Source organism: Stenella coeruleoalba, assembly GCF_951394435.1.
Source record: "Stenella coeruleoalba genome assembly, chromosome: 1".
Lineage (NCBI taxonomy): Eukaryota > Metazoa > Chordata > Mammalia > Artiodactyla > Delphinidae > Stenella > Stenella coeruleoalba.
In genome coordinates, this window is record NC_137169.1 from 142,000,975 (window position 1) to 142,025,020 (window position 24,046).

The 24,046-nt window shown below is 37.8% G+C and overlaps 1 protein-coding gene across 2 annotated transcripts in view; it reads right to left on the reverse strand.

Annotated features, from left to right (window-relative positions):
• Positions 1 to 24,046, reverse strand: part of RAB3GAP2 (RAB3 GTPase activating non-catalytic protein subunit 2) — an 88,259-nt gene that overhangs the window by 57,298 nt on the left and 6,915 nt on the right. For both annotated transcript variants that reach the window (XM_079929457.1, XM_079929456.1), the window contains exon 2: positions 12,352 to 12,413. In XM_079929457.1, the coding sequence (XP_079785583.1) occupies positions 12,352 to 12,413 (62 nt within the window). The remainder of the gene's footprint in view (positions 1 to 12,351; positions 12,414 to 24,046) is intronic.

The window sequence follows — 24,046 nt, forward strand, 5'->3', positions numbered from 1 at the left end:
TTCTGTCAGAGCATACAGTCTCTGTTTAGCCAGCACTCACCCAGGACTCCTCACGGTGCCTCGGCTGTAAGCTGAGGGCATCACAACCCTATGGTTCCCTCCCCAGGAACTGAGATCCAATTATACCAACTCTGAGGTTCAGGATTTTTCAAATGATTGGAGTCTCCCCTTCAGTAAGAAGGCCAGAAGCAGGGTAAGTCATACAGGGATATAATTTAGGTATTGTGTTTGATAAGAAATTAGGAGCGTCTAAAACTCTTTGATTGGTCTCTTATCCTAAAATTTCCATCTCATTGCAATAAAAAAGAAATCCAAACAATGCTCCAGAAAAGGGATAATGCAGCTCTCATTTTGGCAAGTTCCACAAAAAATAACTGAAAAAAATAATTGAACATCTATACAAATGGGTTCTTCCTTTTATCACACTTCCAAAATTATGTACAAACAGTAAACTCTAAAAAGTCTGTAAAAGTTACTTTTCAACAAAGAACACGATTTCTGTGTTTCTATCCTGTTTTCAAAATAATGCCACTAATAAGGATGAGATCTGTATTTTTATGTTTGCTCAAAAGACAAAGAGTTTAAGAAATTCAAAGATGGAAGGCATTGAAAGACTAACTGGCCCAAACCTCATTTCATAATAAAGATAGCAGAGTCTTAGGGCAGTTGAGAGATGTGCTCCAGGCCACACAATCAGTGTCAGAGCCCAAAGGAGGGCCCTGCTCATCTTGGCGGGTACCTGCGACAGCTCTTTGAGAAGCCTGGCTCCCCTTGGGACTTGACTCTAGTCTCAGTCAATGAAAAGTCCTTCTCAAAAAGAACTTCCCTATTACTTATCACTATATACCAGGCTAATCCTTCTGTGGTTCTGTGAACCGACTTTGAGCCATGAAGAATCATACTTGAACATGGGAGCCAGCATATTCTTGAGGCATTCCTTTAAGCATTCCTTTAGAAATACTCTTCCCTCTCTTTTCTGTCTGTCCATCTCAAGTTCCAGTTCCTATCACAATTCCATCCTCCTCTGACTTCTACCGTCTTTCGAACTTATTGCAATGAAAACTCTTACTATCCTCTGTTTATGCTGGGATTGCATTTCTCCCATGCTAGACTAGAAGCCTTCTATGCTTTCTATGACTCAACTCCACATGCAGCACAGCCCTAATGGTAAAAATGAGGAAATAATAGCGTTCCAATTTCTCCTTACTTGTAGTCACAAAGATATTTGAATAACCTAGTATTTATTCTTGCACATGAAACTGTACGACAATGAGCAATTGATTCAAAGTTAGTATCCTAAGTAACGTATCCTTAAGTAATAGTATCTTTAGTTATGTTTTTCCTTAAGTAATATTACGATTTAACATTTCAAGATTCTGGCTGACATATCCATGGCAGGTACAAGTTATATATAAAAGGGACAGAGTACTACTCCCTTAGCTGGGCCTAGAACTCAATGGCAAATTATGATCATGCTCCGTCTGCCACCAACCCAGCAAATGGACTACAAGTGATCCCAGAGCAAACATGAATTTTGCCACATAAGTACTAACCAAGATAAAAGCACAAGAAACCGATATCACTTACACAGAAGCAAATTCAGAGACACTACTCCACAATGACTAGTTACATCCCCAACCCTGCTGAGCCATCTCATAAATGTACGTTTTTAGTAGCATGAAACCAGAAAAAGAATCTTCACATGGGTCAGCATTCCGGTTTCATCTCTTGATGATGGGGGGCAAAGGGGGTGAAAACCAATATCTTCTGTCATTCTTCACTGCATTTCCTTTTCTATGTCCTCTCTAACTCTCCATCTTTCCTTGTAGCTGTGGGACTAAAAGCAGATCCCCTAGTCTGTCGTGGCAAAGCTGGACGCGTACAAGCAGGAGTTCCATACAGCAATTGTGAAAAAAGGTTAGGAAACGCTCACGTGATTCTGTTATACCGGCAGACCTCAGAGATGTTGCGGGTTTGGCTCCAGACCTCCACAATGAAGCAAATATCACAACAAAGTGAGTCATGTGAATTTTTTGATTCCCCAGTGCCTATAAAAGTTATGTTTACACTATCCTGTGGTCTAATAAGTGTGTAATAATAGCATTACGTCTTAAAAACTGTACATACTGTAATTTTAAAGTACTTTATTGATAAAAAATGCCAACCATCATCTCAGCCTTCAGCAAGTCATAATCTTTTTTGCTGGTGGCGGGTTTGAAATCGTCCAAGAATCGCCAAAATGTGACAAAGAGAAATGAAGTGGGCAAACGTTGGAAAATGGCACCGATAATTTGTTTGAGGCAAGGTTACCACGAACCTTCAATTTGCAAAAAAAAAAAAAGCTGTATCTGCAAAGTGCAATGAAACGGGGCATGCTTGTAGTATATATATTATGCTATATTATTATATCATATCATCATTAGGATTTTTTTTTCACGATTATTATATTTTATTTAAAGGTTTTAAAAGATAAGGGGCAGAGCTCACAAAAGTTACCTGAATCATTAAAACCCACAAAGTTGGAGAATTTTTTTTTAAAAGAGTGGATACCAAAATAGCTTTCAGGAAGAAGATAACCTGTAAGTCTTTTAGATTGTTGAACAAAGCAAAAGAAGGCTTAAGATATGAAAGATAAAAGTTATATTTATAAACATGCTAAAGAATACATTAAAAGAAACAAAAAAGAATGAGGAAAAATAAACTGTCTTAATCCTGTTATACATAAACATCATTTCTATGGGACTCTACAGTCCACTTCAACAATATTCAAACAACAAAATCCCCATCATTGAAAGAGCTTCAACACTCCTTTGGAGTTGGCTATTACAGAATTTATCCTGCATATCGGGTATGCATGAAAAACATCCTGGAGACTCAGAATATCTGCAAACATGAAACTGTTTCTCTAAATTGCATTTATTGGTCATGAATCCCGTAAAGGGGGGTAAACTACAACTTGAAGCTTGTCATCTTGCGGTGGGAAAGCAATTTGAAGCCAAAGGGCACCTTGCTATAGTTCATTCATGTGGCTCTAAGTATATTCTATAAGCTTCTCTTCAATGCCAAATATCTACTGAGAATTAAAGAGGAGATGAAACTTTCTAACCAATTCTAAGAATTCATGTAATAAAGGGTAATCATTACAGAGTTTATATATACTCGGTTTTCTTGAAGCCATAGATTTTATTACAGAGAGGAGAAAGAAAATGGCATTAATAGATCAAGCACATGAATTCCAGAATACTGAATTCCTTTTCCTCTTGCTTAACAACCAATTACATCCATGGACTGCAAAATTACAGCCACTGCAAAATTTTTAGTGTTTTGCATCTTGTCAAAGAAAGACCAATATTTTTGCCTGAGTGTCCCCTTAACCTTATGAGCTATTATTTTTTAACTTTGTATAAAACTTCTTTTCAAATAATTTATTAATTATAACAACTGGGAAGAGCAGTGTGAGGACCTGAATACTTCAACCAAGCACTGAAGGCAACAAACTTCCTTAAACATGCTCTTCTGCCTGGATTTTTATATATTAAAATAACCTTTCTCCCTCACTTCTCCAGGGGTACCCAGAAAAGAGTGGCATTTGTTGGCCATCACAAGTCTCAGCTAGAATCTTCTCTGTTCTTCGGTGTCCTGACAAAGGCCTCTGCACCTGTAGCTCATGCCTCTGGTAATTCAGACTTGTTCTCAATAAGAGAGATCTCCAGCACAGGTAGAAGTAGCTGAAAGGCATCCTGAATGTAGGAAGCACTGTTTGATGCCTCTAGAAATACTGCAGTGATTAACGGATTAAGGACGTCTGCCTTTTCCTTGACCTGCTAGTGTTGGAGGGTCTCCTGCAGAGACGGGGTTGGCTGTGTCTCACTGTGAGGACAAAGACACTGGCAGCAGAAGTTCTGGGAAGTACTCCTTGGCGTGAGCCCTCCCAGAACCCGCCATTAGCCCCACCAAAGAGCCCGGGTAGGATTCCAGTCCATCATTAGGATTTGACGTGTCATAAAATTCTAGAGCTAAAGTTTTAGTCTTGCCACTTGGGAAGGATGCTAGCTTTTGTCACGAAATGCAAGGCTGCGTGCTCTGAAGACGAGCTCAACAGCTCTTCTGATCCACAGCCACAGTGGGGTGGGCGTGGGACGACCACCAGCTCCCAGTCACATGTAATTCCAAAGGCACAACATTCAGTGTATCAGGTTCAATAAGATAAAAGGCTGCTAACGACACAACTAAAAACAAGTGATATCCTTAAAATTATACACAGTGGTAGATTTTTGTTATTTCTCCGTGGGTTTAGCTATTTTTCCCCAAGCAGTGTAAATGTTATCAGAAAAGCATAAAGCAAATTTACAAATTGACAACAACTGGCAGTGGAGGTGGGAGAAGAAGTCTTACATAAATCAAATTTCTTCCAATAAGTCCTCAAAAAAGAAAAAAAAAATCCCTTGGTACATCTGGGTGATGTACATCAACAATCAACATGCTATATACAAAGGCAAACAAAGAATAAAAGGATGGGAAAGTACATGTCCTAAATGGTTCTATAATGTCTGCTACGCTGTAACCAAGCAATTTGGTAGAAATCAGGCCACAGTCACTTGAAATCTCCTCTCACCATAAGGAAATCCTTTGGTATCATCCTAAGCAGAGGACAGTGGGTCCGTCAAGAAGTGTTTGCCCCAGATGTGTGCTTGCGTTTGGCCACCTAACTCGACAGGAATGAGACAGGAAGGACGGCAGTGATTTGGATGATGTACACAGCAACATCTGCCAAACACTTACTAAGCCAGACACTGTGTTCAATGCTTTACACATAAGTCTTACTTAATTCTCACTGTCACTCTATAAGGAAGGTTCTATTACTACCCTCATTTTGAGATGGAGAAACAGAGACTGATCAAGGTAACTTCTCCACGTGACACAGACCGAGCAGGGATTTGGACACAGGCATCTGGACACAGGCCCTGGGGTTCAATTGCCTGGGCAACCTCTGTGCTGCTTCCACACTGCACTGCCCTGGGAAGCTGGGCCCTATAAGGAAAACTGCCACAGCACCTTTAACTCTGCTCTGCTGCTGGGCATTCAGAATGAAGGGGGTGACGAGAAGCTCTACCCCGCTTCTAGACTAAAAGACGGGTGCGCCTCAATGATTAAAAAAGTAAACGGAGGAAAGAGGGCTGTAAAGGCCTAGTAAGGATGTGCCAGGAAGTCTCAGCACACACTCGTTGGCCAATAAGATGTAAGCTCATCACTGTTTTCTACCATAAGGGCATCTGCCTACCAATCAGATTTTTCTGAAAACCTCCCACACAATAATGGGGCCCACAGCCATGAACAAAACTCCCTTGAAGATAATGATCCTAAAATAATGCCATCCTCTGACAAGGCAGTTAATTTCCCCAGCGAGGCATGATATTAAAAAAAACAAAAACAGCATCACCAGGGGCTACCACGGCTTTTCACAAAAGCCAGCATGTACCCAGTTACTAAAGGTAACATTAAATACATCCATTAGACATAAAACACAGCCCCTGTTTCGGGGTGGGAAGAGAGAAAGTATAATTTCATTTTAGTATGGCCTAAACTTCAAGGATTTTTCTTTGCCTTGAGACTAGTCAAATTTTTTCTCAATCTGCACATATAACGGAAACCACTGGTGTGGGTTATGAAAAGGAATCTTTTCTAAACGCTAGGGCTGTGACAAATATATATTTTAAAAATTTACTTCTTTCGATTTTAAGCCCACAAATTTGTCAAACGATTAGTCTTTCACAACGTAGCAGATGGTAAAACTGCAGTAATTTAACCGCCTTTCAATTATAGCTGGCCACCATGGGGGCTGGTAAATTATCACTCTGTAAACATAGTGGCAAATGTTTTCTGGTGTATCAGCTACTGTGATGACTAGAGAACCACTGAAGTAGCCCACAGTAATTTTTCAAAGCTTTCAATTTTAGTTAATAAGTCCGTCGTTTGCAATTTTCACTGTCACTGTCATCGTGCTAACTTTCACAGGCATGTGCACGTAACAGTGGCGCCAGCAAAATCCAGTATAAATAAGGGTCTGTCAGCATATTCACTGTAATTCTCAGTAGTTTACTACCTAAAGCAAAGAAATAAACTAGTCAGCTACACTTTGTAAACAAAGAGACATAAGTGCTTCAGCAATTTTGAAACACAAAAAAGTAAATAATGCCATGTAAGTTTTCCTTTTTTCTAGTCTACTATTAGCATATATAATACCCAATGCTTCTCAAACATTTTTTTAGGTAGCAAGACATTTTATTCCCGAACAAAATTTTATACAATATGTTAACACATGATATAGATAAAAGCAGAAATGAGGAAGCTACCTGGCACCTTTGCAGAGCCCTAGAGCTTTCTCTAACATGGCATGAAAAGTACTGGTCCCGGCCATTTTCCAGATCAGGGACTAAAATTCTCAAGTGAAAGATCTTAAGGTCTTGTCAAAATTAAAATGAGGCAAGGCAAGAGCTCTAAATCTGGTTACAAATTTGATTACAGATAACCCAAAGAAAAAAAAATTACAAACACAATTAGTCACAAAACCCTCCGACTTCAATCTCAATTTTTAAAATTATTTTTCTTCCTAAACTTAGAGGAAGTTAATGATAATTCAGTAACTCTTACAGTTTTATTTCAAGTGTCAATTCAAGTAGGATTAATTCTGCTATTATTTATTTTTTAATTGTATATATAATGTGACTCCATTTTTAGAGAATTTTCTGTGTGGCCCATTCATCCAACCACTCAACCAAATATGCCTACATTTATAACCTCTTAAAGTTAATAATGATGATTATCCTTAGGTGTGAGAAAGTTGATTATCTTACTCTTTTTATTTTTCTATAATACCTGAATTTTCGGTAATAAACGTGTCATTTTTACAAAACAAATTCATTACTCACAAAAAAATTCATTTCACAAATAATTACAGTAAAACACCAAAACTAAAAAGCATACTTCTTTATTTTTAAAACAACTGTTTACAGAGAAATATTTCACTTTTTACAAAATAAATAGAGCACAATGGTGAAAAGCAATTACCTCGGAGATGTTTTCGTTTCTGTGACGCAGAGAGTAGAAGGAGGCACTCTCATGTACTGTGTTTGGAATGCACACTGGGGCAGGCTTTTGGCAGCAGCCTTCAACAATTTTTATTAAAATTTGAAATATGTACACTTTTTAACCTTAGCAATTCCACGTTTAGGTATTTATTCTAAAGGAAAAATAAGAATGGCTAACATTTATTGAGCACATACTATGTATGTTCCAGGTACTATTCTAAGCACGACTCATTTCATCCTCTTAATAATCCTGTGATTTTAATCCTATAATAATCCTATTAGTCCCACTTTAGGAATGACGTAACTGGACTGAGAGAAGTTTAGGTAACTTGCCCAAGGTTTAACAGTCACTGAGTGGCAGGGTTAGGATAGAAATTCAGGCAGTCTGACTTTCATTCATGACACTACACGCATGTGTAACCAAAGATGCATAGTAGATATAAAGATGATTACAGCATCTCCTGTGATAGAAAACAGAAAAGACAAAGAACAAACAAAAACAAAATGTCCCTCAACAGGGGTGTGGCTAAATAAATCATAGTATATCTATACAATGAAACAGTTAGTATTCCTTTATAAGAACTAGATGATTTATATATGCAGACACAGAAAAACCTCCATATTACATTAAATGTAAAAGGCAAGAGGTAGAACAATATGTAAAAATGAAGTCTACATGGACTTTCAGGTAAAGAGAGAATTCAACAGATCAATTTTACTCTCACTTTCCCCAGCACTCTCAACCCCACTAAAAACAACAGTAGAAGAGTTTGTTTCAAGTACAGACAAAAAGAAGGACAGGAGAAAAGCCACTAAAATTTGAGAGCTAGAAAGCAGACCGACAGGTGGTAACTGATTTTACAGTCCCTGGAAAACTAACTCCCACTAAAGTGGTGGCGAGGAAAGATGAGAAGCAACCCCAGCTGCACTGCAAGATTGCCAATAGGCTTAGGAGTTGGTGCCAGCTCCCCCTGGGAGTGAGGGCAGAGATGCGGCTGAAGTCAGGAGGCTTGGTTGAAAGCCGGTCCCCAGATCCCTTCCCCCACCCCACACAGTCAGCCACTGTCCCTCCCTCCCTGGCAGAAGACCAGAGGCCCATTACCAAGCCCAAACCAACTGACAGAGCTACCCTGCAGGAATGCCTGAGGAGTCCAGACCTGAACTAAAATGAACAACTATCAACAAGAGCGAGGAAAAGTGGTGGCTGACCACATAGTGAGACTAGAAATAGGTCACTTTTCAATATTTAGGCATAAATAGTGCCACCAAGACTGAGCCCGGATACTGGTTGGTCTGTGGCCAAAGACCGGGGAACAGCTCACACTCACCTTTGCTGGCTGGCAAACAACCCTTTAACTGCACTTTTCACACTAGCAAATCACTCCACCGGTATCTACGAAAACCCAACTCATGGCCATAAAGATCAAAGGGTTTTTTTTACCCCCTCTGCTATTTTTTTTCATGTATTAAATAACTTTTTTCTAATTGAGGTAGGGCTGATTTACAAGATCAAAAGTTTTGAGGCCCCCAAAAGAGGCCAAGAAATTTTAGAGAACAAAAAGGTAAAGGCAGCAAGAAAAGCTGGGAGAGTTATACTGAAAGCCATGGGCGAGCCCAAGACTTCTGAACTCCAGCACGACTAACATTTTGGGTGGACAATCCTTTGTTTGAAGGGTTGTCTCGTGCATTGTAAAACGCTTCACAGCATCCCTCCCTGGCCTCTACCCACTTAGATGTGCCTTCCCCCAAGTTGTGACAAACAAAAATGTCTCCAGACATTGCCAAATGCCCCCTAAGGGGCAAAATCACCCCCAGTTGAGAAGCACTAGGCTAAACCCAGCTTGTGTTAACATGGAAGTCACTGGCAAAATGAGTGTTTCTAATAGTCCAAGGTCCAAAGTCCTGATGAGAGCCCACCTGAGGAAAGAGACCCTCTGCGGCCACCATCCCCTCATAGGAGGAGGGCCTCGGGTGCATCCTTAGCGTAATGTGGGTGCTCTCCTTCTGCCTCTGGCCAATCCAGTGCTTACGTCTCTTGAGTGGTAGATAGCATCACAGTCTAAGGACACTAAAATAAGGCAAAATATTTTCCAGCATTACCCCAGATTATTAATGCTCTAATGCTCTAATCAGGTCATGCTGTCTCCTATTGCTCAGCCTGTAAACAAACATTTCTCTGGGGCCTCTATCTGACCAGCATGCTTTTTGCATTCCCTGTTAATCTGCTAAATCATTAGTGCCTCCGTAAACTGCATTATGTCACCTTCTGTAAAACAGATGGGACACATTCCTAAGGTGTCTCTTAAGTGGAAAATTTCCATGCTGCGTACCTTAACTGAGGACCTTAACCCAGGACCTTCTGTGCTTCCTGTTCCAGAAATCGCTGTCAAACAAATCCTTGATTCTATACTTCCAACCCTTTGGTCTTAATACACCAACGAAGGAAAGCTCATTAAATCTGCCTTGTCAGTTAAAATTAAATTAAACCCTACCAAGCTTCTTCCCGAACCGGCTAGATTCCCATCATAGCACGAGGCTGAGCAACACACCACTTCTTTCCCAAAGCAAAAAAATTATAACCCCAACTAAAAGCCCTTACAACACTGTAAAAAATTCTATTTACTATTTGTTATAGGATCATTAATAGGTAGATGTTGTAGTACAAATACCTTCTTTTCCCATTTCCCCCAGCCAGGTCCCCTTTGTCATGATGTCAGCTTAAAATACAGTACAGGGGAAGATCTTTGTTTTGCCTTTTCTTCCATCTTGAAAGCCTATTCTGTTTGCCTTTCAATCCTTTCGTGTATTTACTCACGGGCAAGGAGGAATTCCTTAACCTTATTCATTGCACTTGTACACATAAAAGTTACGCCTGACATGGATCCATTATTTGGGGCATTGTTATGGACTGAATTGTATCCTGCAGCCAAACTTCACATGTTGAAACCCTAACCCCCCAATGTGACTGTATCTGAAGATGGGGCCTTTAAGGAGGTTAATTAGGGTTAAAAGAGGTCATAAGGGCACAGCCCTCTGATAGACTGGTATCCTTCTAAGAAGAGGAAGGGACACCAGAAACGGCTCTCTGTCTTCGTGCACAGGGGAAAGGCCAGGTGAGGACACGGCAAGAATGCAGCCATCTGCAAGCCAGGAAGAGGAGTCTCACCAGAAACCAACCCTGATGGCACCTTGATCTTGCGCTTCCAGCTTCCAGGACGGTGAGAAAATAAATTTCTGTTGTTCAAGCCACCCAGTCTGTGGTATTCTGTTATGGCAGCCAAGCAGACTAACACAGGGACGAAATATCTATAGGAGAAGGACATTTGTCCTTTTCTATAAGAGAAGCCATCCTTAAAGTTCCAAAGCCTACCAGTGTCACAGACGCTTGCTTTCTTGGACGTGGCTGGCTACTGCTGATAACAGATACTAGAATATGCTTTCTTCCCTAAGCCCTCATTACAGCTGACACCCCAGAATCGAAATTAAAGAGGCTTTCTCCTTCCTTAGAAAAGCCTTATCCAGACCCCTGGTACTAAATCTCTATGATTACAAAAGCCCTTTACTCTCTTCTGCCATAAAAATAAGAAACTACTCTCAAAGAGCTGACAGACTTCTGGAGATAAAAAGCACCCTAAAGTTTTTATAGTTGTCTGCTGGACTCAGTAGCAGCGAGTTGGCCTTCGGGTCGGCATTCGGTGGCAGTGGCTACTGCACTTTCCTCTTAGGTACCCTTCTCTGTGGTTCACCGACACACCACTGCAGCCTGCCTAAACGGACCAGAACACAACATGTCTCTAATGCCAAACTAATGAAGAATGAAAGCCTACTTTCTTCTGCTGGTCACAGTAACCACCACCCAATGGCAATTGATAGAGAAGCCTATCATTGTTTTGACAGTTACAGCACCCTGACACAACCATAAACTGACTTTATGACAGTCTGCTTTTTCCAGTCCTGGTCTCTCTCATCTTTAATGTGGCCAAGGCCCGCCAGGTGGACTCTGAAGGAAGGCAGGTTTTGAGTTTGCTGTCTGTCCATGACAAGAGAGAGTCGAAGTTCCCTCTCCATGCCGACTAGATGGCTACACCTATTAACCTTGACTAGGGCGTGTACTTCTGCGTTTCACACATCTGCCAAAAGTTAACTCTGATTCTTGCCATGCCTCTGGAGATGGCTGTGCCTTTGGACTTCTTCATCACCATAGCTGGTAGCAGAAATAACAGAAATCTTTTGCCTCAGCTCAGTAAACTTTCTAAGAGTCCTGGTATAAAACATGTTTCTCAGCCAAACTTCATAATGATCCTATACATGGAAAGTTCTGGATGATGCTGCAGTGTAAGGCAGAGGTCATACCCTTTTCCCTGGCCACAGTGCCATTTATGTTCTCACCCACCAAACAGGCTCCCTTGGCAAAGATGTTGTCTTGTTTTGAGGACAGGATCCAAATTTAAAGAAGCTCTCTTAAACACTGCAGGGTGACTTTAACATCTGAATAACCTCTGAACCCCACTGTCCTGGCCCACTTTTGTTGTCTTCCAAATACCCTCACCATGTACAAAAGACTGTGACAGGGTAAAGGGTTCAAACAGTTAGGAATGATTGCTACACCCAGAATTGTTGTCAACGAGGCCTAACAATACTGTTTCACTCGCCACATTTGCCAAATCCACAGTGTGGGCAAATCTGTCAAGACAAAGAGAACAACAAGCCTCCCTCATCCCTGAGGGCCACTTGTAAATATTCAAATTTTATCCGAATGAAAAAATATTCCACATGGAAGTAATTTCATGTGTTTTCAGAATGAGCAGAAGCATACTTCAGCTTTCAACTGTAACAGTTAAGATGCGTCATCCCCAGATTTAGGATCTCCTTGCCAATAAAGAGAAGACAACATACTTTACAGGTCAGATTTAAAGGAGGCCTGATAACACTTACACATTCTAACTAGGCTGTCATTGTCTACGTCACCCAGAAGCAGCTGAAACAGTGGAACATCAAAATGAAATACTGTAAAATAAACCAACACATGACCTTTATGAGTAGGAGAGGCAACCTATTCCATAAAGCAGCCAAGGTGAGCTTTAAAAACCAGAAATCAGATAGTGCAGTTTCTGATCACATGCAGACTAAACTTCAAATTCACAAAGCTCTACACCAGGCCTGCCTGATTTTAAAATGTTAACCTAACACTGAAATATGTCACCATCATTACAAAAGGAAAATGCCGCTATCAAAAAGCATGCACATGTTTACAAAGACTTACAGGTTCTTGGGGCTCTGTTTCTTCCCATGCTCCCCAACCATCATCTTCCCAGTTTGATTTACCTATTTTGAAAAAGATGAAAAGTGCTTACATGAAATATAGAGCTTAAAATATTTTAAAAACATTTCCTGTAAACATAATAGAATCAACCCCTGATATATAATAAGTATTATATAAATATAATGTTCATATTAAGGAAGAAAACAATGGTAAACTATACTAGATCAGGATTTTGCTCTATGTAATAACAACCGGGAAACATTTGACCTGAATTTCCAAATGTATGTAAAAGTGTGCAGGTTATTTGGACCTTAAGATACTGGACATCGAGTTTATTTACATTTAGATCAAACTGCAAACGTGACTTTAAAAGAATCTTAAAATGACAAATATTTGTTACTTAAGACATCAGACAAGTTAAATATACACAATGACCAAAAACATACCTAAAATTCCACACAGATATCTTTAAAAGTGTTTTAATAAGACAAGGTATCAAAGATAAAGAAAACTGAATTTTGAAACCAGATAGGTCTACTATTCACCACCTTTTCCTGATACTCTGTGATTTCTTATATGTGAGAACACTCTCTTGGATTAAAATAAGATGTTCAACCAACACTGCAACAGGGAATTAAAAATCCCAAAATTGATTTGGACAGTATGATCCCTTACAATGCTCGTGTTACTCGTTTTTATATAATTATCTTTGAATTTAGCTCACATCGTATCAGAAGAGAAGGAATAAAACTACAATTTTTAAAGGAACTACTCTGAAACAAACAGTATACTTTATATGTATTACCTCAAAGTAAATTAAAAAAAAAAAGTTCCCCCAAAATGTGAAAAGAGCAGGCAGTTGCCTAATTATAAGTTTAGGCCCCATAATCAGATTACCTAGGTTCACATCCTGGATCCAGCACTTACCAGCTCTGCGACCTGGAGCAAGTTACCCTGTACCTATAAGTTTTAGTTCTCTTACCATAACATCATGGAAAACAACAGTACCTAGTGGGGTTGCTGTGAGAGTTTAAACCAGACAGCACACGAAAGTCCTCAGTGCCTGACACATAATAAGTTCTCAATGCTAGTCATCAGGATTTAGCTATCAAAATACTACAAAATATAAATAAAATACTGTATTTAAACCAATCAGCTTCAAAATTCTGGGGGAAGAATCAACTTAAAAGATGGGACTGAACCTGTTATCTAGGATGCTGACAGTAGGAAGGAAGGCCCGCGTACCGCAAAAAAAAAACCAAAACAAAACAATTTAACAAATGTTCTGTTAAATACCATGTGCCAAACCCTGTAGGAGAAACACAGAAAAACACAAACATATGAACTCCTTTTCTTGAAAGAATTTGTGATCTAGTGTAGGAGAGAAACAGACATGTAACAGCCATGGTGAGTGCTGTAATCGAATACTATGGGAACTCAGATGAGGTAGTGACAGAGATGAAAAAATATAGTGAGGAGTCATCTTCAACTAAGTCTTTAAAAAGTGGCTAGGAACTTTTCAAAGGCAGAGGCAAAAAAATGCCATTTTCAGATAGGGGTTATCACATAGCAACTAACATTATTCAGCATTTCTATATGCTTCAATGCTTTATAGACATTAATTCACATAAGCATGACAAGGATCTTTTATCACCCCCTTTTTGCAATGAGAAATACAGATTACCTCGTCTACGTAACTCTACCAAGATGACAGAGGATTAAGTGGCAGAATGGGGTTTGAACTCAGGTCTGCCTGAATTCCAAAGCCCAAGCTAGCAAGTATTCTGCTATACTTACTCCTACGGCTTATAAAGAAGGATAAGATTAGGAAACAGTGGTGCTTGCAAATAAGGTCAAAAGCAAGATATTTATTATTTTAAAAGGGAAGAATTCCCTTGATATTCAGACGTGTAAATTTTTTTTGTAACTTGGAAAGTTACAGTTTGCTCTTCGGCAATCTAATTCCGTTAGGCAATCTCTTTATTCTGCTAATTTTTCCACTGCACCAAAAACAACTGTCTTATTGTGGGCTGATGGCAACTAGGCCATCCCATTTATACGCGTCTAGAAAATGCTCTCTCGCGTGAGAAGCAAAGACCTAGTAAAGCTTATCACTCTAAGGTCCACAATTCAATGTTAAAATTGCTATAAAAATATTTATCAAATTACCACAAATCTTTGGGAGACCATGCAGCATTTAAAGTACTTCATAAAGGTCAGCTACTCATTTATTTATTCATTCATTCACTCATTCATTCATTCAACAAACACAGCACAGCACCTCTTCTGTGTTGGGCCCTGTGCTAATTAAGTGCTGGAGATACAAAAGCAAATAAGCCTTCAAAGAGCTTAGTTTGTGCACATAAACTTGTTGAATGCTGTACAAAAGAAAACTATGAAAAATGTGTTATTTCTCTTCCATACTGGTATAAAAAGTACCTGACTCAATTCACAAATGACTCATAGGATCGACAGAAGACAGCAGGAATTTGGATTTCCTGCCCCTGCAGAGACCCAGTTATCTCCTTACAGCGCAATTCAAAACAATCCAATCGGGATGAGAAAGACCTTGAGAAATACCTACTTTTTACAAAATACTTGTGTTCATGACAGTTTACCCATACCTCAATGCCTCTGACTGGGGAATTTCTATTAACAAGACAAAGAAAATTTAATCAGGCATCTCCCACTATCACAGGAATACATTTCCCAAAGAGGTCACAGTACAAACAGAGGTCAAAGGAAGGTGAAACAGAACTGACTCAGATAGGTTAAAGATGTTTCTGAAGGCTGGTCTAGAATTCTATTTATAATCCTGTAAGAAAATGCATTCCAAATTCTAGTCAACCTAAAAATGGGAAACATTAAAAAAAACAAAAACGGAAATAGCTGCAGATTTGGTACTACCCTTGTGGCTATTTCTACTCAGTGCCAGTGCTAAAAATTTTGCAGCCTCCTGACTTATGTTGAAAATCATTTGATACTGTTTTGCAGGCTGCTATTTGACAGCTATTATTGTCGACTGGTAAAAAGTGTCAAAATCTCAGCACTTTACCAAGGTTATTTCTTATGCCCTCAAAATATGCAAGCAGATCAAGCACATTCTTAAAAAAAAAAAAAGTTTATACTGAAAAAATAGCCGCTGAATGTCTGATAAAGTTGCCGTTCATGTACAGAATTTTATTCAGGCAGTCCTGAATTTTATTCAGTTCTATGAGGGATGGTATTCTTCAATCCACATCATCGTGTATTTTAACTGATCACTGATCAAGGTTCTGGATGATCACAGCAACGTGTCTATCATTTGAGAACTATGCACTGTTTAATGTCAATACGGAACATCTACTGTAAAACCTTAAGATCTATAAATTTCTATGTACTCATGAAGAAATAAAACTAATTTACTTTTTGTTATCCAATTATGATTGTCTCTTAGAATAAATAGATCAAAATCTCCTATCGGCCAGGGTAATTTGAAAGTGCCAAGCTCTGGTATGACTTAAGAGGTAAGTCAGCTTAACAAAATGTACTATAGCGTACGGACACCAGGACATACAACTTCTTTAGGGTGGTCAGGGTCCAATGTAAACATTCCAAAGACCCCACAAATCACCAAATCACATTGGTATTGGCATTTACCTAGTTCACCTAATGAGCCAAGTGGCAATCACTTCAGTCAAAGGCTAGGCTATAAGTTATGGGGTAATTTTAAGCGTTTTTTCCCCCTCCATATATTAAATAAATAAGTAGCAACCATCCAATCTCCAGAAAGCAATTCTTTAAATGACACTGTCATCAACTGCCTGTATCCTTTATTTTGCTGAAGTCCAATTCAGCAACATTGATCAGAATATTAAGAAAATGGCATCCATGTTCATTGTCTTTGTAAAACCAGGGTTACAGTCTCTTCTGCAGATTCCCCTCTCTAGGTAGCCTTAAAATGTCTGCAAGGAAGAGACTAAAATAATGAATTAGGGATGACTGAAGTTTCAGGGTTGACCCCATTCTGAAAACGTGAGGCAGATCGTGCACGGATCTCTGAGGAACTCTAGCTTCAAGGATAAATTTCAATGCCAATCTAATCTCCTTTTTCCTTTGCCTGCCCTCACCCTTGTTTCTGTTCTTTCACTTCAGTTAGACCCTTCACTCACTGGTGGGCAGTCCTTAGCAGCAGTACAATAAATATAAAATGCAAGCCACACATGCCATTTTAAACTGACTAGTAGCCATAGTTTAAAAGCAGAAACAGGTGAAATTAATTTTAATAATACATTTTATTTAATATGATATAGCCAAAACATTATTTCAATATGTAATCAATATTAAGTTATTCATGAGATATTTTACATTGTTTTCTTTGATCCTAAGACTTCAAGATCTGACATGTATTTTACACTTAGAGCACATCTCAGTTTGGACCAGACGTGTTTCAAGTGCTCCACTGCACATGTGGCTCTCGGCTACAGTCTGAGACAGCACAAGTCTAGAACAACTCTTAGGTCTCTGATATCATGTTGCATGGTTTGATACCCAGCTTTACCCCTGAAGAGTCATATGTCCTTGGGCGATTTAATCTCTTCCCTCTCAGCTTCCTCTTTAGCAAAATGGAGTTAATAACTGTGCTTGGCACATATACACCCTTAATGGCTGTTAAAATGATTACTCTCCAAATACAGCACCCTCATTCCTCATTCTTACTCTCTGCCTTTGCCTATCCCATATTTGTCAACTAAAATGCATTCCCATTTGTCTCCACCTCTCCAAATCCAACTTCTCCTTCAGGACTCGGATTAATTCCTCATGACGTTTTCTTGAACCCACCAATGATCTTGTGAAACCATAGCATTTGATTATATTTTTCTTTCAGAACTTAATTATAAACTGCATTGGGTCATTTATTGCATTGTTAACTTGTTTATCATAAATGTACATCTTGTCGATACAATTAACCATTAAGCCTTGGAGGACAGGGAATATGTATATTGTGTGTGCACGCAAACTCTTACACACACACATATATAAGTATCTTCAAGGACACTATAAGTATGTAGCAAATATTTATATCCATTTAGAATATAAATAAAATGACCTTCTCACCCAAATGTTTCCCCATATATCCCTTTATAGGGATCAAAGCATCAAGATTTAAATTAATATATTTAAATATAGTAACCAAATCAGATGCTGATTCTAAACCTTTTACATTTCCAAAGAAATACAAAAACACTTTATTTTTTATAAATTTTATATACTCAGACTTTATATCCCAGATCAAAACCATCTTTCAAATAAGCTTTCTATATAAAATTATAAATATATTTATTTTGATAATTCTGTTCCATTCAATTTTAGTTAGTAAGAAAAATATTAAAAAACAATTCTTAGCTTTAGTTTTGATTAAGAATAGGAAAAATAGAGTATTTTTGTTCTAATTATAGTCTAAGTGGCAGAATTTGACTATGTAAAAAAAGATCCTCTAGAAATACAGTTCAAAATAGTTGGCCTGATATGGATTAATGGATCTTTATATTTCATAAACACACACACATACACAATGTATATTTCAACATTTCAAAACAACAGTGCATCATTACTTAAAAAAGATCCTGCATCGGGGCTTCCCTGGTGGCGCAGTGGTTGAGAATCTGCCTGCTAATGCAGGGGACACGGGTTCAAGCCCTGGTCTGGGAGGATCCCACATGCTGCAGAGCAACTAAGCCCATGAGCCACAACTACTGAGCCTGCACGTCTGGAGCCTGTGCTCTGCAGCAAGAGAGGCCGTGATAGTGAGAGGCCCGTGCACCGTGATGAAGAGTGGCCCCCACTTGCCACAACTAGAGAAAGCCCTCGCACAGAAACGAAGACCCAGCACAGCCAAAATAAATTTAAATAATAATAATAATAATTAAATAAAATAAAATAATTAAAAAAAAAAGATCCTGCATCAATAAAGGAAAACCAACACATTCATTAAGTATGACTCTCAACCTAATTTTTTAGTAGGCTAGAAAAAAATAATTACAAAGAACACTGAGTCCCCAAATAAATTACCATACCATTTTAAAGGCAAAGAAAAAAAGAGAGAGAGAAAAGAACACCCACATCATTCTTGAATTCTGTCTGTATTCTATTATGCAAATATTCTTTTTGCCAATAGTGAATAAAACAGGTTATACTAAAAACAGCTAAAATTGCCTATTGGAGACATCTAAAAATAGATCATGAAAATGCTTCCCTAGTCTTGTTACTTTAGTGCTATGACTCATGTGCCAGATGTTTGCTCCTAAAGCAGTCATTTTACGACTATATTACATCAGGACAGCATCAGCTATAAGCAAAATATTTCAAAGGTCCATGTTTTAACTGGGCTTTCCCACCTCATTTCCTGTACAACTTACTGGAAAAAAAATGGCATTTCCAAGTCCAAGAGACATTTCTGCTTAGTTTTGAATCTGTAACTTTTTTGGGGGGGAGGGGGGAGCAAACCATTCTTGAGGGGTGAGTTTCCTTTAAACTCTATTCTTTTCACATTCTTAATCATTTTTCCTTAAAATTCACAGATAATCAAGGATTGCACTGAGGATTCAATTTAAGTCTTTCAAGAAGTTTGCCAGTTTAGATTATTTTGTTAGTCGACCTCATCTGCTGAAATTACCTTTCACTTTTATTTCATACCACACCTTGAATCATACTTGCTCTCTATATAAATAAAATTCCTAAGCTGATCTCCAACCAACTGACATGATATATAGAGAAATAAAAACAAGCAAGATGAAGTTACAAGTAACAGTAACAAAAAGCAACTACCTCTTCATTGATTAGTAACTTGACTTTTCAATCCTTAACATTTTTTTATACCTATCACTGAAGAGGACTATTTTGAACTGTCTAGAATAATTGGTAACATAAACATAAACTCTTGTTCTTACCCTTATCAAGTTAAATGTTTTGCCTGAATGAATAAAACCAATGACTTTAAAATATATTAGTAAAATGTAACTACAACTCCCTCTGGAGGGAATTTTTTCCCTGAGGAGAAGTGTAGATTATACTAGTATTAAAAAACTGTTCAGTTTCTCACTTGACAAATTATAGTCACTGAAACCTTCAAACTATAGAGAAAACACTGTAATTCAATCATCAAAAAATTATAGATGTCTTTTTTAGGGACATTTCCAACGAATGAATTATTCTACCAACAAAAGCTTAAATGAGAAATTCAACTGCTGCTTTCCGTAGGTCTATTTAATTTAAAATATACATTATTCTGATTTGCTTCTGAACAGTCTGTCCTCATAAACTGAGTATTGGTTTTTCATTTAACAAGAACTTGAAGCTAGAAAGGAAACTGAATTCTAGAAGTGGGCAATTAATTTGACAGTATTTGCTTTTTCCAATATGAGTATGTCAAGATCAAAAAGTAAATGAGAAACTGAAATCCTTCGACGTTAGGAAAAGGAAAACTTAATCTCCCTGGTCTAAGAAAAGATCTTATTAGCGCTGAAGCAAATCCATTTCCATTCTTCTAAGACAAGAAAAAAACAGAGATAATGTACTTGTTTCTATAAAGAGCACGAACCTCTAGAACCTATGACTTGTAAATAATTCAGGGGATGTAACAATTTTAGTTGGCTCTTCTTGGCCAAGGCACAGGAAGCATCACATAGCAATACAAAGCCAAAAAAAGGACTAAAGAACAGAGAAGCTGCTTAATTTCCTATGCCTCAGAATTATTAATCTTTTTCTATTTCTAAGGAAATGGAAATGGGAATATAAATTTCAAATTAGCATATTCCTTTCAGCACATACAAATATGCAGCAATCTAAAATGACGAGGCCATCCCATTTTCAATAAGAAGGAGTTTCTTTCAAAACACCATGATTAAATCGGACTAGGTCTCTAAGGTCCCTTCCAGTTCTGGAATTCTAATGACTCCTGTTGTCAAATAAGTGGCCTCCTATATCACAGAAGAAGAATGTTCTGATAATCAAATCACAAAAGGACAGAACTGAAAATATTTTTAAGCAGAAATAGAGTGTATCCTCCTCCTCTAAAGTTTAAAAACTAAACATGCTTCCTTTGCTCAAAAACCTAAGAAATCTCTAGACCTATCTTGACAAAAGCAACAACAAAACAAAACAAATCTGTAGACTTGGAGAAATTTAATATGCCCTATTTTATTTTTCATTTTATTTTTCAAAGGAAGTCACTAAAGGCAATAATATATTACGTATATTAGACAGAACTTATATAATTCTTTCCTACCACTTCATAATTATGTGTTGATTTATTATATCCAAAGCAGCAGAAAATAATGTGAGGGAATGTAAATGAGGATGGAGGTACATAAACACTGCTCACCAAAGCTAATTTCTGCATATTCTAAAACCAATTCAGTATCTTCCTTCCTTCCTTCCTCTATTAGAACAGTCTAATATTCAATTATTGTCCCTGTGAGAAAACTTTCCTTATATTTAAGCTAAATTCTTGCAACACCAGCTTAATTTTGCTATTACTTGCTGCTTAAAAAAAAAATACAGATAAAGTCTGATAATTATCTTAGTATCACACAAGAACCACATTTCATTTATCAGAAGAGCAAAAATCAAAAAAACTGATAACACAGAAAGATGACAAGTAAGTGTGTAAATGGGCACTTCTGTTTACCATGGATAGGAATGAACCTGACCAATTTTGAGAGTAACTGGGCAACTATGATCAACAATTAAAATGTGAATTTCTATTATTCAGCAATTCCAATCCCAGAAATTTACATACAGAAATATTAGCATCATGGGTAAAAGCATATATAAGGATGCTTACTGGAGCATTTTCTTATAGCAAAAATATTGGAAATAATCTAAATGTTCATTGATAGGGGAATGGTTAACTAAAACCTGGTAGAGTCTTCATTGGAATACTGTACAGACATTAGGAAAAAATGCTATAGAGTTATATATACAGCTTGAAAAGATGCTGACATTAAGTAAACCAAAAAAGTTCCAGCATATACATTTTACAAGAATGAGTCCATGATATAAAATTTAAAATAGATAAATAAAATACCCAAGCAGTATGTGTGTGTTTATTGTCTCAGCAGAAAGTCTGGAAGATTCTCACTAAGGTAGCACTTTATAATAGAACCTCCTGTAATGCTGGAGGTGTTCTTTATCTGTGCTGTCCAATTAGTTAGCCACTAGGTAGGTATATGTGGCCACTGAAATGTAACTAGTATGACTGAGGAACTGAATTTTTATTTAATTTCTATTAATTTACACTTAAATTTAAATAGCCACATGTGGCTAGTGGCTACTATACTGGACAGCATCATACTAAAGTTTTAATATTTGGAATGTGGGATGTGAGTAGCCAGAAGGTTGTTTATACGTCTGATTTTATATACTTAAAAAAAATAAAAAGAGGCAATGTGATCATGGGTAATTATCTCTCTCCTGACCTGAGATTCTCTCTTCTGAGGAATTTATATGTGAGACTTATGCTCACATGATACAAAGAAAAGTGATCTGTGTTCAAGGGACTGTTTCTGGTCTTCTTTTCAAAGGAGGTATATGGCATGGCAGACACTGTAGAGTTGCAAGGATTCCCTCTCATGAGGAAAGTTCATTTAGGGTCTCAAAAGTCCCAAATGATATTAGCATAGTAGTCACTCAAAAATACTTGCTATCTTATAGTTCCAGGATTGTCACTGTGTAGACCATTAAGTAACATCTGAAGAATACCAAGCTAAGGAAAAGATTATCTCCCCTTTTGGGAGATACTGCAAAGGCCACCCAACTGGTCATTCTATTTCCACTTTCACCCACCATTCCCATTCATTCTCTTCTTTGCCGACAAAGGAATGTGTTTAAAATATTAACCTGGTTATCCTGTTTCTCGGCTCAAATTCTTTGCATAGGTTGCCACTGCTATAGCTAGCAAGTTTCAAACTCTATCACCACTGCTACTACCTTAGTCCTGTCTTTACTTCTGAAGGCCCTGATCTGGACTTGTATGAACATCTCCCAAATGGTCACCTACCTCTATCTTTGAACTACCCAACCTTTTTCAGAGCCCCCAAATCCATTTCTCTGCAGCTCAAATCTTGAAATGCTATACTTTTGCTTAAAACCACCAATGGTTACCCTCTGTCTATAGCAGAGATTCCCAGTAAACTGCAAATGGGTTACAGGTGAGCCAAGATAGATCCTCTCAGCTCTCAGGACAGCCAAGTAGGGCCTGGGACTACTGGAACCTCTAGCAGGTCACCTCCCACCATGAACAGCTTTGTTTTACATTTTATGACCCATTTCTTTACTACCACACTAATTTATATATTTTTATTATGTTAAAAACACATAACATAAAAATTATCATTGTAACAATTTTTAAGTGTACAGTTCAGTAATGTTAAGTATATTCACACTGTTATAAAACAGATCTCTAGAACTTTTCCATCTTGCAAATCTGAGACTGTAAAACCCATTAAACAAGACCCCTTTTCACCCTCTCCCTAGTTCCTAGTAACCACCATTCTACTTCCTGTTTCCGTGAATTTAACTACTTTAGATAACTCATATAAATGGAACCATGCATTTATGGTTTTTGACTGGCGAATATTTCATATATCATAACGTCCTCAAGGTCATTCGTGCTGTAGCATGTGATATGATTTCCTTCTTTTTAATGGCTGAATACTTTTCCATTGTACATAAATACCCCATTCCATTCATCCATCGATGGGCATTTGGGTTGCTTCTACTCTTTGTCTTTTATGAACGTCCCTCTATGATCATGGGTATGTAAATATCTCTTCTAGACACTATTTTCAATTCTTTTGGATATATACCCATAAATGGGATGGCTCATATAGTGATTCTATTTTTTTTATTTTTGGAGGAAACTCCATACTGTTTTCCATAGCAGTTGTACCATTTAACAATCCTACCAACAGTGTACAGAGTTCCAATTTCTCCATATCCTTGCCAACACTTGTTATTTTCTGTTGTTTTTGTTTGTTTGTTTTGTTTTTGTTTAATAGTAGCCAAGCTGGTGATTCTCATGATTAGTGATATTGAGTATCTTTTCATATGCTTACTGGCCATTTCTATAACATCTTTGGAAAAATGTCTATTCCAGTCTTTTGCTCAGTTTTCACTTGAGTTATTTATTGTTGTTGGGCTGTAGGAGTTCTTTGTATTGATATACTGTGGATACTAATCCTTTATCAGATATGATTTGCAAATATTTTCTCCCATTCTGTAGGCTTTTTCACTTCATTGATTGCAGCCTTTGATTCACAAAAGTCTTAAAGTTTGATATAGTCTCATTTGTCTGTTTTTGCTTTTGTTGCCTGTGCTCTTGGTGTTATATCCAAAAACTCACTGCCAAGTCCAATGTCATGAAGTTTTCCCCCTATGTTTTCTTCTAACAGTTTTATAGTTTTAGGTCTTATATTTAGGTCTTTAATCCATTTTTTGGTAATTTTTGAATGTGGTATAAGATAATGGTCCAAATTCATTCTTTTGTATTTGGATACGCAGTTTTCCCAACACGATTTGTTCAAGAGACTGTCCTTTCCCCATTGAGTGGTCCTGACACTTTGTCAAAAATCATCTGATCATATACACAAGGGCTTATTTCTGAGCTCTCTATTCCATTATCTTAGTTGTCTGTCTTTATGCCAGTACCACACAC